The sequence below is a fragment of the Blennius ocellaris genome, assembly GCF_963422515.1.
Source record: "Blennius ocellaris genome assembly, chromosome: 7".
NCBI classification, from domain to species: Eukaryota; Metazoa; Chordata; class Actinopteri; order Blenniiformes; family Blenniidae; genus Blennius; species Blennius ocellaris.
The window spans coordinates 22,609,607-22,630,088 of record NC_137656.1 but is presented as its reverse complement, the minus strand read 5'-3'; the positions used below and the strand labels follow the sequence as shown (position 1 = coordinate 22,630,088).

At 41.5% G+C, this 20,482-nt stretch overlaps 1 protein-coding gene across 1 annotated transcript in view; it reads left to right on the top strand.

Moving 5' to 3' along the window:
• Positions 1–20,133, top strand: part of slc15a4 (solute carrier family 15 member 4) — a 30,020-nt gene extending 9,887 nt beyond the window's left edge. The window contains exons 7-9 of the mRNA XM_080500188.1: positions 2,276–2,440; positions 7,289–7,447; positions 18,366–20,133. Of these exons, the coding sequence (XP_080356314.1) occupies positions 2,276–2,440; positions 7,289–7,447; positions 18,366–18,517 (476 nt within the window). The 3' untranslated portion in view covers positions 18,518–20,133. The remainder of the gene's footprint in view (positions 1–2,275; positions 2,441–7,288; positions 7,448–18,365) is intronic.
• Positions 20,134–20,482: the final 349 nt, after the last annotated feature.

Sequence of the window (20,482 nt, the reverse complement as noted above, 5' to 3'; positions counted from 1 at the left end):
CAAATCTAATGTGTCTACTTTTTTTGATTGAAAGTAATAGTTTCTTTTCAGACGACATGAGCTTTCCCCCAATGAAAGGTGCTCCAACATGTTCATTACAGTGCTCAAAAAGCTTTTCAGGTATTTACTATTACTTGGTTCCGTAAAAAGAAATTGCAATCCTTGCATTTGAATTGAAGCAAAATAAATTCTGAATATTGCAGAAAGCAATTTTGAGTCCTGGGAGTGGAGAGAAAGGGTTTATGATGTTGCAGTGGTGTGGCCATTGGTCACATCACAGGAGGTGAATACACAACTAGTGTGCAAAGCAGACCTGACCTGGATTTTTTGGAGCCACATCAGAAGACGGAATCTAATCTAGGCAATAATATGATTTGTAAAAATGAGTTCTTGAAATACAGCACAAAGAAATTGTGTCTACTTCTCATTTTAATAATTATTCAACTTTTTTTTTTTTTTCCCCAATGCAAAAACCGTCTGCTGTTTATTCCCAGCTTTGCCTCACTTCATATTCATTCAGTTACTCACAGTTCCTCCTGGGAGCTGCCTTCCACTATTATTATATTTTAACTGCATCCTCAGTTGGCTGCATGTGTCTGCTCAGCGCTTATCTGCATCTGCCCACAAGCTGGACTCGTGTTGTTTAGAGACTGACCGACAGACAACTGAGAGGGGGGGAAAAAAAAAACGGATGTCCAAGTGTGGCACATTTTACCGCGAGCGTGCCCGGCGCTACTGGCTCCATTGTGAGACGGCCCGTGCTGTCCGCAGCCTCGGTCACACCTCTACTGCTCAGCGTTGGAATCACTTTCATCACCTTGTGCATGAAATGTGCAGGAATTTGTCATGATTGGTGCTGCAATATTTCACAGGGTTTCATCGTGGCCACTGACTCACGTGGCAGGGCGACTGCTGGCCCTCACACGTTACAGCAAAGGGACAACCAAAGACTTCCTGTCCAGCAGTGACACTGCTAAACTACATTTTTGTACGACGTTCACAGAGTTTGTTTTTAAATTGCTGATTATGTTTGTCAGCTCGGCGACTGTTACACGTGCAAGCGCCTCTCTTTTCATTTTAATGCCGCTCCTGAAAGCTGTGGCAGGGTTGCAAGGGATCAGTCAGGGTTGTCCGATGTGTGATGTTAAGTTCGAGGGGGAAGTAAAAATAGATATGTGTTTATAGTGTGAGACTTGCTCTGGGCAGCCCAGTGGCCGCGCTGCTCGAGATGGACGTCTGGTATTATTGGATATCCGGATTACAAGGCTACAACTCCACTCAAATATAGCATTAAGTGTGGTTATGATAGGATGCTGTCTCTGGGAGTTATCTAGAAATACCCGCTGGTTACGTGATAATAGCTATCGAATAAAGCTTTTAGAAGGCGGCGGCGGCTGTTGACAACCGCTTGGTTTTTTTTATTATTGAACTGCCTGCAATGTCCCATCACTAATAGCCAGAATACAGAAGCGTGCAGATGTGATCTTAATGAAATGGTGTGGTAGACTTAAAACTAACTAAATCCTTAATGCCTTGTCACTGAATCCTCTGACTCTGGCTGCGTTTGTTGGTGTCATGTGCTTTGGAGCGCCGAGCGTTACTTTGCTCCTCCCGAAATATATTACGGGCTTTAAGATTTATCCAGTGCCGTGTTTGAATTTCAGTCAAGGATGTGAGTTGGGAAACCATAGCTGTCTGCGTGTGTGGGGCCTTGTTTCACTCTTTGCATGAGGTGTCAAAATCCGAGATCCCACTATACTTATGGAATCCAACCCACCTTGTGAGGATCATCAAAATACATGCTTTAAATTTAAATAACAGTTCAGATCTTGTTTGGGCTGCACTGTGGTTTTGTGGTTAGTGTTTGTTTGTTTTTTTCCTCTCCCCTGCCTGCTTTGATTGAAGTTGGGGGGCCTTTCTGAGTGGCATTGAAAAGTTCTCCCTGCGCTTGCATTTTGAGCAGGTGCTCCAGCTTCCTCTCACATTGCATAAAAATGCATTTGATCTTATTTGACTCCAAATTGTCCGTCGGTGTGATTGTGTGCGTGTGATGGACTGATGACCTGAATTGGCTCAATGTAGAAGATGGGTGGGGGTGCTTGTAGGGCTCAGGTAACAAATAGAATAGGGTGGGGAGTTGAATTGTTGTTCAGGTTAGAGTAAGACCTCACAAGTAATGCCTTACACCGCGGGCGTGTGTGATGTCTTTTTTTTGTAACTCTCAGCTAACTGTGTTTATGTTTATGTGCTCTCTTTCCTCTGTTGATCCCGTCAGGTATTTTGGAGACCAAACGGCTGGAGATTGTCAATGCAGGCTCAAACGGTACGATCGACCAGGTGCTTGGAAACGTCGTCTACCACGCTGCAGATTTACCCATATGGTGGCAAGTGCCTCAGTATGTGCTGATAGGAATCAGCGAAATCTTTGCCAGCATCGCAGGTACAGTTGTTCAACATCCTCTGCAATATTTTCAGCCGTGCGAGTGCTCATTTGAGTCAGTGTTCAGGTAAACACTATGACTCATAGTAAGATACTGTACTCCTCAGTGATGAGCCTTGTGCTGTGAGTCGGCCTGGTTTTCCTCCTCCACTGAACCACGCTGAATGAATTGTGGCCTAAAACCCATAATGCCTGTCCTTGTGAGCAGAATGTGATGAAGACTAATGTGTAAACCCTTTTTGAACACTTTGTTTGATTCATTGCCAGTCTGCACCAGCTTAATGTGTTTGTGGGTTGTAGTCCAGAGTAAATAGCCCAAGTCATCAATTGATAATTGATTATCCAAAATTTCCCCACACGACTGCAGGACATTGTTCAGTAATGAGATTTTTTTTTTTTGTGCAGATAAAATCATCTTTTTCACAATGGAAATGATGAAAGTTTAGCTTTCTCTTCCATCAGTTAAAAGCCTCACATTAGTCCCTTTTTTCTGCTTGTTATCCAAACAAATACAGTCGAGAGTAGTATTGAATAAATACGTAGACCCGGTGCCCCGTGTATCCCAGCGGGTACAGTCATTGTCAACACATTCAACATCATAGCAAAAACTTTCAACATTCAGTCAATTGCTTTGTCGACATTTACTGCGACAAACTCTCATTTGTAACAGCATATGAAACAGTTATCACAGTGCTCCCTCCACTACTCACAAGAGGCTGCGTACTCGAGAGATAACACTAACAAAACATACTGACACACTCTACATTGCAAGTTCAACTCTTAATTATCCAATTAGAAAGCCTCCCCTGCTGACACAGTGTTAATAAGGACATATTACACCATACACAGAAAATGATGGTATGTTTAATTATCAGTCCAGCAGACTGAATGAGCTGACAGCTGCATTTGCATGAAAACCAAAGAGGCAGAGAATGAGCCTTAACCGTCATTATGAGAATGTAGCGTGTATGAACTCCAGCTTTTAGAGGCAGCATTATCCTGCAGACAGTCATGATTGCAGGACCAAAGAAGTAATCCTTGATTTACTGTAAAGCTGACAGAATAGGATTCAACATTTGAAAAGTCTCTTAGGTGCTTTTATGGTCTCAAAAGTAAAGAAAGACGGCTTTAGTCTGGTGATTTTCTAATAGTGTTACTTAGAAAAGACTTAACGCTCATAAACAGTGTGTGTGTGTGTAATTTTTTATTTATTTTTTAACTTGTGTTAGAATTTTGTTGTACGGCTGATCACATAATGTTTTTTAATGAGACTTGTGTCTGACTCCAGTGTTATGAGCTGGCCGTGAACCCGAGGTGACATGCACATCCTCAAAGGAGCAAAAACAAGACAACTTGCTTTGTATCTGGAACTGAAACATGGATGCTGTTTGTAGATTTCTTTTCAAATCGGAGTGCTGCGGTGGCCAACAACGTCATGAGCGGATTAGACTACCGTAATCAGGTAGATGAAGAGAAAGAAAGCGACATTTCCAACTGTGGCTTTTTGTCAATTAAAAGCGTCTCTCTGTGTGCTTGTTTGGCTCATTGATTGAAACAGCTCCCACTCCCGCCAGTGCATAATTGCCGCAATTGTTGCAAAAGTTGGTTGAGTTCAAACACAACTGTTTAAACCAGGTTTTCATTACAACACATAAAATAGGCACAGGTCTGCGAAGATTCTCAGTGGCCCGGGTCATGTGTCATAAAGTGTGTTATGAAGGTAATTGACCCATAGGATGACTCAACTCCCACATGTCAAGCTATTAACAAAATCTCGTCTGATGCATTCATGTCCTTTGTGTCGCTTAAACGCATAAGAAAATTAGAATTTTGGCATTTTCTCAAGCATTTCTTGCAACCTGGTTGGAGCCTGAAGTGTCTCTGTACTGGATGTAAATGAATTGGGTGTTTTTTTTAATTTTCTACCAGGGCTTCATTACAGTCTGTTAATTTGTAACTGGCATTTTGCAGCAGGCACACATTATACATGATACAAGCAAGACAGGAAAACTGCCGAATCAATATTGAGGAACGCTGTAAGGTTTTGTGGTGACTGTCCACCTATTTATTGTTTAGTCAACTTCAGACATGTTTTTATAGTTCAGATTTGGGCCCTAAAACACGGCAACCGAAGAGAAAGATTTTTTTGTCTTTTTGCGAAATCTCAGCACTTCAACAAACTTTTCAGTGGGAGATTGTAAACATGCCCTCGGGTTTGATGTTGATGTGGAAGATTGTTCATTCCAGTACACATCATTATGAGACACATGCTTATCAATATGTGGCTTCCCATAATCCCTCACCGGAACATCAGCACGGCTTTCTTTCTTGCAAGGAAATAGATTTCCTGTTCTCTTTTTGTGGGCAAAATAAATCATTGCTTCAGCACAGGTCAGGATAGTTCACACAGGAACTGACAGCTGCAAACTTCTTTTTGATGCTTTCTAGATATCAACTGAAAACGGTTCTATAAGCTGCCTCACTTTTTTTCCCCCTTCTATTTTTGAGCCCTTTCCTAAAGAGAAAGGCCATTTCATTAACAGCTATGATGCGTAAGGGCGTATTGCCCCAGTAATACAATCATGTGACAAAGTGAGGAATTGCTGTAATGCTGTATGAAACGGTGTCCGCACAGCCTGAGACATGAATGGAAACAACAGCAGCCATATTTATCTTTATGGAAAGAGGGGAGTTTGTGAGAAAGGCACTAAATATGAAATTCTGTAGCAGCTGTGGGCCATCCGACTGCACACACACACACACACACACACTCAAAACTGTTTTCTGTTTATTCATATCTTCAGACTGTATGTATTTATTGGTGTGTATTTGTTCTGTCTTTATTTCTTCCCTTCTATACCCATGACCTCAGGCCTCAATTACCTCAGTAATACTAGTTTGTTAAGGCCTCCAGCCATGATTGAGTCATTCTCCTAATACTGTGGGTCATGTCGATGCGAGGTCTTCCATAGGGCACTTGCTTTATCTCCCAGAGTGAAGATTGAACCATTAATATTTCAGACTTTCTCACCAACAGTTGAAGGACTATCCAGTCACTTCAGGGTTTCTGTGGAAATGAACAGTTGTCATATTTGAGTGTAAAAAAAAAAAACTAAGAATACTGAAATTTGTTTAATAAGCTTGCGTATTATATAGCCCTTGAGCAGAAATCCATAAGGCTTCTCTAAAACAGCATAATTTACACAGATCTAACAGGGTCCCCATGAAAGTCAAATCCAGACTTAACAAAGCTATAGGGAACCTTAAAAATAAACTTGCTCTCTTCTCTCCCGCCGTAGCCTCCCACAGGGCTTATTTCAAGGAAAATTGGCTGACAGAATTGTGACATATGTCTAGTAAAGAGGAATATTTCCCCCTTAGTCGTCTTCTGTTTGAATAAATCTGCTTAAAACCTCCAGTGCTTTCTAACTTCCTCTCGCCAGTCCTCAGTCTTGTAAGGCGATAGGTAATTCTTTTCACATTCATCACTCAAGTTTGGCAGCTGTCGAGGGGGGGGGCATATTTGGCAAAATGAGTCTCTACAGCATATTTGGAAGGGAAAAAAATGCATTGCTGTGTTTTAAATGTTATTAGTAGATTTGAACACAGGTAGTTGGAATGGAATTACATCCTTTGCTCTTTTCTGTTTAGTTTTTTTTATATATTCTGTTTCAGTGGAAAAGAGAGAAAAGATCAAACTGTAGGCATTGTTTTGATTGTATCATCAAGTGTTTTCGCAGTGTAACAATAGCAGGATTTACCACAGTGTTCCACCTCTGGTCTGCACTCTTCCCTCATCCACACAGAGCTGCAGCCAACAACGCTTTTTCACACATGCGCCGTAAGACTGAAACTATCTGTGAATACAAATGTCTCAATCAGTCGGATTGTACCTTAAACAAACGGACAGTTTCATCTTTTGCCGGTTCAAAGTCCCATTAAGTCCGTGTGTGAAGAGATGAGGATATTGTCTGGGGAATTAACTTAACTGGGAGTGTTGATGATGATAAAACCCCGTTCAGCCTTTGCTCCGTTGTGGCTTTTGCACAGCTGTTGACCTTTTTTTTTTTTAACAATGCAAAGGTTAGCATTGGATATCCACAAATTAAATTGTGTGGATTCATAAAAGGTCAACTGTGTTTTCCCCTGAACCCTATTTTAGCCATGCTCTTATCTCCTTTCTCTCTTCATGAAGCTGTTCCCCTCTGCCAACTAGTTCAGGTATCTGTAAGAAAATTGTTTGTGACATTAATTTGTGTGATGTCTCCCTCCAAGCAAGGTGTTACAAGGCGAATGTCTTTAACTGCGGCTCCCTAATCTTTCCTGGCAGATGTAGCCATAGGGCCTCATTTGAAAAATCATATGTGTGAGGTGCCATGAAATTATCAACGTCAGCTTGCAGCAAGGAAAATATTTAGGCAAAACAGACTTATATTAAATGTTTTTTTATTCCTCTTAGATTACACTTGCATTCCGTCAGTGATTTTCAGTAAATGTTGAACGGTGTGTTTTTATCCAGAGATAACTTGTGAGACCAATTACTCAACAATGTGCCACCACGGAAGATTAGCTGCCAGGTAGATGATGAGACGGTCTTTTGCTTTTGAGAGAAGATGTTTAAGAGAGAGCTGTCGCTATCGACAAACCTATTATGTTGCATTATTGGGGGGGAAAAAAGAAACTGCAGTGTTGCTTCACAGTCGCATTGAATTTGACATTATGTGTTCTGGCAAAGTGCATACCTCAATACGGTGACGCCACAGTACACTGTCAAAAGCTCTTCTCTGTTCTCCACAGGTCATAACTTGCATGGTGTTTTTTTTTTTAACTCTACGTTTTTTGTTGCAGGTCTGGAGTTTGCCTATTCTGCAGCCCCAAAGTCAATGCAGAGCGCCATCATGGGGCTCTTCTTTTTCTTCTCTGGCATTGGCTCCTTTGTGGGCTACGGTTTATTAGCGATCGTCTCCAACAAGGCGATCGGGTGGATGTCATCCCATAACGACTTTGGTAAGAGCTTGTCCTCTATTCTTAAGGTGTGTCAATGTAAGGACCTCATACATGTAAGCAGCTATAGATTTAATATATAGATTTTTTTTTTTATGAACAGGTTGTACATAATGATGAATTCCGGGCACTATCATCTGATGCTGCTGTTATCAGTATGAAGGCTTAGCTTCTTTCATCTTTTCGGTTTTGTTTTTGATGCTTGCATCTTTATGTGTTGGGGTACTCGCATCACTCCGATTTCATCATTTTTAGCCTCTGCAGGCATCTCTAAGATGTTAAAACCTTTGTACACTGTACACTGGCTCGGTACAACATCGGCAAGGTAGTGATGATCATAGTGATGTATCTTAAGCGTTGGAAGGCCTGGGAGAGTTAAAGTTGGATTTAATCATGAACTTTTAGCGACGAGCACAACTCCAAATGACTAACAGTGTTGCTCAGTAGATCCGATGAGATGGAAATGCCATGAGAAACCCCCGATTTTGTTGTTGTCGGAAAAAAAACTGCACAAATGAAATGAAAACATGCAGTCGTTCATTAGTTGTTAAGCAATGTGACCCTCACTCTTGCACAGAAACAAGCAATTGAACGGTTTTGTGTGAAATTTTACGAAATTTCGTCAATCTGTAGTCAATGTACATGCATGCAGGCTTAAGGGAGAAATTCACAGCTTCACTTTGTCTTTGAACTTAAAAATAAAAGATTATTCTCTCTTCAATTCATCACAATTCCATCATTCTCATTGAAGTAACACAGAGGTGATTGATCTGTGAGTTTTCTGCAGGGCTGTTTGTCGCCCACCTGAACAGTTTGCCCCATAAAACAAAACTCAACCTACCAATGTTGATTATTACTCTCATGTGTTGAGGGAGGGGGGGGGTCCAACACCATGTGCGCTTCTCTTGTCTGAAGAGCGTTTCACATTACAAATAGGCAAGTCAGACTAACGACAAAAGGTTTGTGTAAATCTGTCCATGTGGTGGAATGAATCGTGTGGCAGTGGCAGCAGATGGATGGGCTCCCCAGCAAGCGGAGGCTCCCAACCCAGATGCATTTTTCCCCGAGCCCGCAGTAAATAAGCCAGCTCTGTAAATTGTTTATCTGCAAACATCTAATAGCTCATTAATACAGTGGACCGACAGGTAGGAACGTACTTTTGATGATGTTAGCACTGGAAGATGCTTGGCGCGTCCCATAAATCCATCCTTTGCCTAGTCTTGCATCACTTAAGGGGAAGTTAAACTAAAGCCGGATTGCCTGTAAGACCCCCTTATGCTTTCCAAAACAAGTCATTTAAAAGGTGAGCTGCAAAAATGGAACAAAACATCCTCCTGGCCACTGATAAAAGACACATGGCACAAAGCTGAGGCATTAAATACAGTCAGGAATCATGCAGCTTGTTTTCTTGGCTGTTTATCACAGTTTGTTGGATGTTAGCGTCTTCCATATTTTGAGGCTCTCGAGGTGGAATGGATTGAGCTTATTTCCATGGCTGCGGGCATGATGGTGTGCAGTAAACAGCATCTTGGGTGAGCTGTGCTGAGTTGTACTGAGCTCTGCTGGCCTGAAGACAGACAGCGACATTAATCACAGGTTGGGGGTCCGATTACGTAGCCCCGCTCCTCTTAAGCAAAGCTGTCCCCGGAGCAATACATGGAGACGGCACTGAGAGTTTGGCATTGCGTTGGTGAATGCTCAGCTGTCACGCTGTGCTGCTGCTCCGTCATTCTCCTTTCCGGCACAGACAAATGTCACATGGCAACTTTGTCAAGTTTGTCCTTCATTACTGAATCTCCCAGGAAGATGGTCCACTTCCAAGTTAATGCTGTTGGTTTACTGAAGTTGCTAGGGAAGATTATGTGGTGCCCACACCTTATAACACTATGAAAATATTCTGAATCAATAATTTTGCTGCAGGCCATCACTCTTCAGACATCAATAAAAGCAGCTTGTGAATGGTCAAATTGTGGAGTTCATAAATTGTACTTCCTCAGTCCCTCACTGAATTAAATATATAAGGAGACTGGTCAATGGGGAGAAAACGGGAATAAAAAAAAATCAAAGTACATATATAGGCTGCACTTGACTATAAGCCGCAAGTGCCACATTGTAAGAGGGCAGGAATTTTTCTGCCAGAATACAAGGATTGCTCATATTTTCATCAATTCCTGCAAATCTGTCTTTCATAGTACTGGAAATTCCTGCACACAGTGTGTGTGTGTGTGTGTGTGTGTGTGTGTGTGTGTGTGTGTGTGTGTGTGTGTGTGTGTGTGTGTGTGTGTGTGTGTGTGTGTGTGTGTGTGTGTGTGTGTGTGTGTGTGTGCGTGTGCGTGCGCGCGTGCGTGCGTGTGTCGTCCACCTGCTGCAGAGAGAGAGAGAGAGAGTTAGTTTTTATCTCTGTTGACAAAGGACTTTATTAGTTATTTGCTGATTGACAAATGTTCCTCCTCAGAATCACACAGACCAGCAGGGCAGCTTTACGTGATGCACCTGAACACATCAGTCGCAGCTGTCAGCTGCTGAAGTTCTGCACCACGGAAAGCAGCACAAGATGAGGTCACAAAGAGTAGAAATGTCACTTTTAGGGCAAGTTTTAGAAAAGCAGAGGTGCTCAAAACAGCATGTATCTACATGCAGAAGTAGAATCTGGCGGCACGAAGCCCGTTAACCCATAAAAATCCATAAATTAGCCACGTCATTTTATAAGCCACAGGGTTCAAAGCGTGTGAAAAAGGTAGCGGCTTGTAGTCCGGTATAGTTACGTTATCATACATTGCAATCCCAGTAAGATAGATCTCATATTTCCTGCATGCCTCAGGTCAGCACTTTCCATTCGGTTGCATCTACCACTTTCTTTTTTCTCTTAAAAAACAGCAACTGGCTGGGTGCAGCCCACACTGACCATCCCTCTAAATCTTTCTCCACCTGCCACAATAACGACACACATGGCCAGTGCGTTTAGTGACCTGAACTCTTGGGATCATCAGCATTCAGGATCTGGCACGCCGGGTGGATCTGATTGTAGCAGAAGCTGTTGATCTCGGATAAAGCAGATGGTCCATCCCATCACCACTTGGCTTGATACATGGTCCTGTCATCACTACCTGTAGATGCACTGGAGGGAGGAGGTCACAAAGGAATTTACTCATCATTCACGCCCATCAGTCAAGATCCATTTTTCACAATTATGAAGCAGGACAGGTTGCACCAGCAGAGAGAAAACTCCTCTGCAGATGCCATGAGCTCAACTCGGTGTTTTCAATTGAATCCCAAGCACACCGAGTAGATCAGTGAGTTACACTGTGTAGGTGAGTGAAACTTCTTCCCACTTCATAATCCAGCTCAGGGAGGCACTGGAGGTGACAGAGCTGGTCTATATGGTTGCTTCACCCCGTGAGAAACGGAGAAAAAAATATCTGAGATGGTGACATCTTCTATGAGTCATTTATTTTTTGTAATTCAACAACAAGAATAATCACCAAAAATGTGTTCTAATCCAGTGTATATCACAAAATTGGCTGTTTTTTTATTTTTATTTTTTGCAACATTTGGTGAGCTGTGCCAAGTTGAGCAAGCATGGCTGCCGTTTGGACAGCGTGTTGATGTTGAGCATAAGCGAGGAAGACAGTAACATAGAACGGAGCTCTGCAGTAGAGTAAATACACAATTATACAAAAATATAGTTCCATATAAGGCCCCCCCCTCCCCATTCAAATAGGACATGTACTACAGTAATGTCAAATAAATAAGTGCTGTCCTAATTTGTCCACGAGAGGTTGCCCTGTCTCTCCAGAAGTTACATTGATAGTGTAACACTGAGAGCCAGAACTGACCAGTTGATGATAACGCTGATCCTGATCTACTGGATTTCCCTGTTATCCAGTCATAAGTTACATGTATCCATGTCGTCAGATAGCCAAACACCAACAGGTTATTTTTACACAGTACCATCGAACCTGCTGCTTGCAACTCTTTACCTTGTGAGAAAATGGTAGTAATTAACATCAGCACCGTGTTTCTAAAAACATCTGCTTTCCAATTAGCTTAATTTGAAATCATTGCTCCTGCACTCCTCAAAGCACAGTCTTTGTTACTATGGTTACATCTTGGCTGAAAAGGGAGACGGACCTGGTACAACGCCACGACGTCCTCTCCCGTCCGAGGAAGCTTGCAGCAGTCACGTCAATGAAGACCTGGCCTTCATTTTCTTTCAGAAATTACTCTTTATGTGGGTGGTTATAATTCTCGAGAAAATAGCATCTGCATTTAATTAGCTCTCTTTTGTGGAAGTGTCATTACACTCATCGAAAATGTTTTGGGTTTTTTGTGAGCCTCTGTGGTCATATGACAGGAAATGGCCTTTTCTTTGAAAAGCGTTCAAGTTCTGACTGGTGTTATATCAGATGTCTGGGGCATGTTGAGCTCCTCACACGGGCTGACATTCGCACATCCTGTTGGGTCACACTTACTGAAATGTCAGGGCTTTAATGGAAGCTTTTATTGCCAGGTCTGGCAAATGTAACTTTTATTCTGTCTGCGAGGACGTCATTATGATGCGAGTTGTGTTCTGAATGTCACCAGTAAGGCATATTGTGTGAATATGTTGTGGCCTCTTTTTTTCAAGAGAGAGCAGCAACGATTACCTGTATTTATTACCAAAACAAACATGCGTTGATTTGTTCGATCATTTCGTTCTACAGCAGATGATGACATTGAAGTCACTGAAGCATTAAAATGTTGGGTCGTTGCACTGAAGGTCTGGATCAATTGATCCTTTTTCAGGCATTATATTGATATCGATTCTTTTCACCTGGACTTACATGGCCGACTCAAACCCACTTGCAGGTAAATTGTCCCACAAGTTTATGTCAGTAAGATATAAGAAGGCTGACCTATTTCTGCTGGCGATGTGAGGCGTAATCATGGCCTTATAATTATTATAATAACCCGGTGCTGTCAAACAGAATATTAAGGTACATGTGGAAGTCTCATGTTCCACATTGCATTTCTTCTTTTGTGTGCGTTTTTCATTACTGTGTTCAACTCAAATATTGATGGACTTCATTAACATTTTTTACAGTATATCCCTGCTCAGTGTTTTGCCGCTGTAATTAGCTTTTCATGTTTTTTCAAAGTGCCTTGGCAGCCAAGTGGACCCTTGGGGGTGGAGACTGAAAGAAAGGGGGAGATCCTTATTTAATGTACACTAAAATTAGAGGGAAGGTCCTTTAAAATGTTAAACCTTGCTCAGCTTTTTGGCATGTTCCTTAAATGTTGTTTCTCTTTTTATCCGTCCCCATTTTCTCTCCTATGGCACTCGTTTGAAAAAAGAGTTTTCAGAAACTGGAACAAAGGTGCGATCCAGTCATCTGTCAGAATAATCCTAATGCAGCTGTTTCCTTTTTTTTTTTTTTTTTCCCTTCAAAGGAGAAGAAAGTGACCTCATATCAAGATTTGTTACAGGCCCAGTGCTGACATTCAGTATCTGCCCAGGAGCAAACTCGGCGAACATTTAATTTGTTGCGGTATATTCTGCTCCTATTTTCTATTTTTTCATAATTTGTGTAAACTGCACAGAGTGGTAAGTACTTTCACTTTCCAGCAAGAGTCCAGTTCTGGACCAGCAGTGTGGATTTTCCCCAAGTACTACTGCTTCGTTTGAAGACTCTGTGGTGACTTTAGATTTCCCCTATAGTTATGAATGAGAGTGTGTGTGATCGTCTCTCTTTATGGACGGGTGACCTATCGTGTGTGTTCATTCACTTAAAAAACCATGACTCTTAATTACATAAAGCAGTTCAGAATGGATCGCGCTGCTTGCTTAAGTCACCCAGCAAGTATATGTCTCCTCTCCTACATAATTTATGCACTTTTTATAAATGATTGTGCTTTGTTAGTTAAGACTCCGGGTTTACTTTCTGTTAAAGTAAATTATCGATTGTTAATGCAAGCACCCTCCGCTTTCCCATTCCTCCAGTGCTCTGCTGTCAAACACTTTGTTTTGTACCTGATGAATTATTTAAACCTTGGTTTACTTCTTTTTTCTTTTTTTTTTTAAATCTATTTCTCAGAATTTAAACCTTTGACCGGATTAAGATGACAACAAAATAAGTTAAAACTGCAGATGGGGTTTCTCACTCGATGCCCCTTTCATTAATACCCTGGCAGCACTTCAGAGTCGTCTGCCAACTCTCTGTTCTTCACTCAAAGAATTCAAGCTTCAAATGGCCCAGTGCACAGGCCATTGACAAAAATCCCTTCTGAGCGATGCTTCCTATCATTGCAGTGTTCCTCTGGTCTCCTTGATTTTTAATTATCTGCAAGAACCTGCACACAACAGAGAGAGCATGATAGAAGTCGTCTATGCACAATATGTGCGGGACATTATGGCGTGTGATCGTATAGGATTCTACAAGGCAGCTGGATCACTTAAGTTGCAATGAGCAAATCCTGCTCTTTGATCTGTGGAAAAGGACACCCTGTTAAATCATGTAGAAGAACATCGGGCTGCCTCTGATGTAGCGTGGCCAATGGTACACAGGACCCGATGGGAAACCGCCTGGTTCAGTTGCCTTTATAGGTTTCAGCACATATTAGTAAAAGTGCATGCTTTTCGAAAATCATTTCTCAAACTATCAGCATTTTACTTTCTGTCCATGATTTGTAGTCTGATCAATGCATCGTTGACTCAAGTGTCAGATTAAGCCATAAAGACATCATTCTAAAAGTCACTGCTTTGTACTTCTTGGAGAGCTACACAACCTTTATCCCTTTTTTCAAGATTTTCTTTCTCCCATTTTACAAGTAAGATCTTTTGAGTAGCTTCCTGCGTCCATTTAATTTATTATATACAAGTTGCAACACTCTATGTTCAATCTAGACCTGACTTTTCACCAATAAATGACATTTGGTTCATCATGAAACCAGCGAGAAAAGATCAAAACGAGAATCCTGAGACCAGAGCCGGAATTCATTTATCTCCCAAGGCTCCAGAAAGTTTTCTTCTCACTTTTCAGACGTCAACAGACTATTGTTTTAAAGAATAGGGGATGCCACACATAGTAAACATCGCTCTGTTTTTGGAGATGTATTGACGCTGTCAAATTGAGCTAATATTTTCCACGATATGGTAAAGTTTTCATTTAAAAGTTCAATCTGATTTACCTTCTATTGGGAATGACTTATACACCATTGCAGTCTGTTATTTACACTTAACACTCAATTCAATTAGGGATAATAACTTTCCGCTCCATTAGATATAATTATTTAGTTAAAGTCAAATTGTCTACATTAAAGAAAAAGATACGATAAGTAAACACTTCCATCAGAGAGGGATAATAACATTTGGATTGCAAGTATATTTTATATATAATGATGATGGTAACAGTTCATTTTTTATGAGAAACGACACAAACCATACATCACAAACACACACATCAGTAGGTTGTCATAGCTGTGGACTTTATCTGTGTGACGGAGCGATGACAGTGCAGCCGGCCCTCTGACTGGTACGCTCTCGACCTTGAAATGTTTGTCCTCTTCCATGTAGTATTTCAGTACGGAAGGAAACACACTCGAGTAGAAGGTTCTTTGAAATGAGTTGTCGATAGAGCAATGGGGAAAGGGGCATCAATAACAGAAAAAAACATGGCGATATATTCAGGTTTAAAAAAAACCCAACAACAACAACAACTGAATGAGGTTAAATCATTGTGCACAAATCTATAAATTGATATGAGTGACTGTTGTATTATTGGTTGTCCACAGCTGCTTTATACTCTAATAAAGGTTTGTCCTTCAGTACATTAAATCCCCGCAGCCACCTGAAGAGAGCCGAGCTGACAGGTTGATAAATCTGTGGCCTCAACTTTGACAAGTCCTGCACAGAACACAGGGCCATGGCAAACGTCTGCAGCATTTGCCTTGATTAAATTACCACCAAATTACCAACGGCTGCTACAAAACGACCCTGTGCCCCTCGGCGCGCGCCACATGGACCCCGCTGCATCTTAAATATTCTGCTCTTCTGCTTTTCCTCTGCATCACATTTGGCTGCATTTGCCGTTGTCGTTACAACCTTCGATTTGGTACACAAGCAGAAGATTGCCCAAAAGGAAAATGCTTTGACATTTTCTTTGAATTTATTCTGTCATATTAGTGAGAATGACAAAAGTGAGACCGACTGTAAATTATGTTCTGCCAAAGAGGAGTAAAAGATGGTTTGTACGATTTTACTCCGAGCTGTGCTACATGCTACATGCTACATGCTACATACAAAGAGTTCACACACCAGTGATGCTTCATGATTAAAATATGGCTGATACACTCATTGACAGAGAGCTCAGTCCCACGGTCCACCACATGTACATGGCAGTGCTGAGTGTCTCCAGTCAGATACGACAGAGGCGGTGCGGCGAAGGTTTGCGGCGACGTGTAGCCTTCATGTCGCGATTCCCCGTGGAGTACAAATTAGGCTTAATGGCATTTAGTAAGTACTTGTATCAGTGTTGGGTGTCGGCTAGTGCCCCAAGGTTAGTACATGTAGTTTTACTCTTGTTTTAAGGAAGTGTTATTGGTGCAGCCCTACTCTAAACTGCCCATAGTTGTTAATGTGAACGTGTGGTTGTCTGACTGGTGACCTGTCCAGGCTGTGCAATGCCTTCCTCCATAATTAGGTGGCATTAACTCACTCAACCCTGAACAGGACAAAGCGATATAGAAGATGGATATTTTTTTCAAAACAAACCTTGGCTTTGGTGGCGGGAGAGATGATTGCCTCATCCACATTTTGTATTTGAGAGTCTCTGTTTGCTGTGAAAATCCTGCGTGAAATCGAAAAAATTTTTTAAATATCCCTGCAAAATGGTGAGAAAATGAGCAAAGTGAAAGAAAGAAAAAACCTCAATCTCGCCCTTCAGATCCGAGGGTCATCGATTTTAGTGTGGCAGGTGTAATTAAATTGTACTTTAGTACACAGAAACTGAGTTGAGAATTGCCCATATATCCAATTAAAATCAAGCCTGCTTCCCTTTCCCTGCCTCTTTATTCAGTGTGACAGCTCCACATGAAGGAGCTAATGGGAGCTTTCAGAGGAAGACAGACGCCACCTCAGGGGCTTCACATGGGCTCGTTTTCAGATAACATGGGATGTAAGCAATAGATCCATCTGTAGTCACAGGTGTGCGTCACATCAGCTGTTATCAGCTGTCGGCATGTCACTGAGAAGTAGTGCTTGTTAACACTTGAGGTTACTTTAAGAGTTACTATAAGCAACTATGACTAATTAGTTGGGAAAGTAAGAGTTGGTCTTTATTATCTCTGTGCTCTCAACACATTGAGGTTCAATCTACAAAGAAGAAGAATTTACTCTTTGAGTTGAGTTGACGTTACATCAGTCGGTTGGCGGAAGATGTTCTATAAATTCAAATGTGAGGAGCTCCTGAGAGAAATGTTTTCCATTTGTAATGACAAATACTAACAAGAGAACAGCCGGTTGCAAAAGTTAAGCTAACGTTTAGCAATGAATACAGGTTAATAATGTTTATTTGGACGTGTTTCATGTTGCTGAGAGATGGACTGAATTAATTCAGGATGAAAGATGTGCTCCTCCTCCTGCTCACAGGAGTTTAATGAAATAGTAAGATTTTGACAACAGCTTCAGTGAATGGTAAAATCAGTAGTAGCACAGAGAAACAGCAGCTTTGTTGTTAATTTTATAGTCAGTTCTTAATGTGTAAGAAATTGTGACTTGTTTTGTAAAAACATGGGTCAGAAAATCAGTTTCATTTCCGATATAAAGCATCAATCAAAAGATCACCGGTCTTCTGTACTGATTTATCTCATTCAGAGTTGTGAGTCCATCACAAGGCAAACCAAGAGCCTCGCTGCACATTGGAGGTCACAAAGTACATTTTTTGGCCCCTGCGTGGTTGAGAGGGCAGAAACTGCAATATTGTCAGCCGTATCTTCTCCACACTGGAACCGATGTATTGTTGTCGGCTTTGCCCTCCACGTAAACCCAGAGACGGGCAACAACAGGATTTGTTTTGCGCTCTTCTCTTGAGTTTTGTTGCTGAATGAGGATGGCCACTACGGTCAGCAGAGACACGAATAAGATCGTCACAGGCCTGTTGGCTGCGTGGTCCGAGCCAGCGGGTGGAGGACGTCAACCAACACCATTATTGTAGCTTTCTAAAGCTTGAAACTTGCCGTATGTCCTCGGCTTTTGTCAGCCTGAGTGCAGTGTGTTTGTCCTCCCTCCCCTCCTGTAAACAAGTCATATCTCAGTCCCACAAATCACAGTCAGTAGCATCAGTTTATTTTTTTCCTCCTTTTTTTTTTATTGCTTCCCAGTCCCACGGGGAAACAAGCCGTCCTTTAATACCGATGAAAGACTCCCCGGCTCGAATCACAGCTGAGGGCCTGTACTGCTCCGTTATTTCTGATGCTTCAAGTCCCACATCATCAACGCCGCCCTCCTGTATCAGCGCTGAAGTGCGGGGTCAATTGTCTTCACTTTCCAAGGGTTTTGCGGCGCCAAAATGAGAAGTAACAAGCCCTCCTGTCCCCCGCTGCATTTTAATTCCTGACAGAATTATGTTTCCCCGCCATGCTCACTTCAAGCCCGCCTTTCATGTCGACAAATACGGAGCAACTTGCCACAGTTACGAGCTCGTGGCCATTTACCTTTGCTATTCTTTTAACTCGGAGAAGTACTTTGTGATGAAAGAACCCTCCTGCTGTCCCTCTCGGAATGTCTTCTGAGTGACACTTTTGTTCTCCCAAAATTTCCATATTTGCCATTTTTTACCGTGCAGTTTCAACGTATCACGTCAGCACGAGTGTTATTGTTTTCAGGTCTCGGCTAAAGTGTACTATATTCTATTAAAAACCGTGTCCTTGTTTTCCTTTCTTGCAGGTAATATCAATCACTGCAAGCTGAACTACTACTTCTTCCTCCTGGCGGGGATCCAGGGCGTCACCTTGCTGGTCTTCCTTATTGTTTCAGTCAAGTATGACAAGCAGAAGGGCCGAGCGGGGAGCCAGCGGCAGAGAGACCTCTCCTCTTGACCTCCGGCACCCCCACCCCCCCACTCCCTCACCGATGCCTGCCTTTTCCCTGCTTATCGCCCATCTCCCAACGACCCTGTGAAATCAGTACTCGGTTGATCATCCAGCAGCTGTTGCGATGTCGTCATGACTGTACTTTTATTTATGTTTTATGGTGGTTTTACGTGATTTGCACAGGTACCACTGAAACGCCGGCACTGCGTTTTGAATCGTCTTCGACTGTACGCCCTCACTCCTGTGTGTTTACACCCGTTGCCTTTCGTCCATCATTTGCACTCAACTTGAGAAGTGGTGCCATATAATGTGACAACTCTCTAATCATGAAACAAGAGCTAAGCTCTTGTGTTTTCAGAGATTTAATGAGATTTTTACTTCATGTTTTCTAACAAAGACTTATTTTTGGACTGCTTCCTTTGCTAATCATTTTACTGAAGAGTACCTCACTACTGAGAATATAACTGGAAATTAGTGCATTGCACGTACTTAAATGTCAACAGTATTTTATTTAACGAGCTGCAGACACTGATGGAGTAACATAACAGTGATCAGCCTGAATGTTGTGTGTTAATGCTGAGGGTGACTTCATGTTGTTGCTGATCCCCGGTGAAATCAGTGGCATTTCTGTTTGAGGAGATTTCAACTTGGGAATCTGTTTGTCTGATCTAATACTAAAAACTAACATTGAAAGATGGAAAAAAATAAAAAATCTCCCACAGTTTTTCCACTGCCTGTGGTTACAGCACACACTGTAAAGCCACATAAATCCACCACATGAAATCGTTATGACTCCTCAGACGGCACCACACATGACTGACGACGGCGTTACGAATACGCCACGACGATCATGAAGCTTCACAGCAGCTTTTAATTTCTGGTCAAGTTTGTGAAAACCGTTGGTATTAAACTAATTGTGAGCTTAATCAGATCCTAAAGAAGTGTGGCGTTATTCCTTGGATTGTGATCAAAAGGAGTTAATACATATAAATGAAAATGTAGCCTCTTCACATTGACATTATGTATGTATTTAAAAGCTAAAAAAGAAAAAAAAAACCTTTTCAGTATTTGCTCTCGGAAGCTTTTTTTCTTTTCCTGTGTTATCATGACTTTGCAGCCTTGTTAGAAAATCTTTTAAAGAGGTTTGTGTTTTTGTTATTGTATTTATAAGTCTGTGATGCATTTGTTTTCAGCTTTTTGTTCTTCAGGATAAGTGTTTGTGTGTTTCGTCGATCCACAGAGTACAAGGTATTGACTTTTATTAAAACAAACAAAAAGAAAAGAACTCTCAGGGCTGGAGGGATGGTGTCAAGTGACACACATTTCCAAGAAACTGCCTTTCGGAGCGCAAATCGGCGTTTGTCGTCTGGTGTAAATAAAGTTACGTTGGTAACGGCACATAAAAGGCTGAATCGATCTCAATGACACGAAAAAGCCTGATGGATTGATTTATGACTTATTTGATTGGATGTATGTTTTAATGTTTTATTGCATATTTTATATCTCCTCGCTTTGTCATGATAGTCATTTTTAAAAGAGTTGTGTCATCTTTATTTTGAAATGATCTTGTTTCAAACATGTTATAGGACTGGATATTGTTTTGTTGTTATTTTGCCGCCTATTAAAGAATATCACAATGAGCACTTGTGAACTGGTGGAGTTATTTCAGCATACAGAAGCTCCAAAAAACATCATCCTCTTTATTACACACTGGGTTTTTTGTGGGGGGTTTTTCTTTTCCTTTTTTTTTTTTTTTGCTTTTCTGTTTTTGGTATTTTCTTCCAAGCCCGCACCGCTTTGTTGCAGGTTTTTACAGTCATGATTATGTACCAATGAAAAATTTGTAGTCTACTTTTATACTCGTGTTTTATTCATGTCCTCTCAATATTTAATCCTTTGTTCACGACGATCGCTGATGTAAAGTAATTCTTTTTAAGCATCAAAAAAACAATAAGCGGAGTGAGAACATGT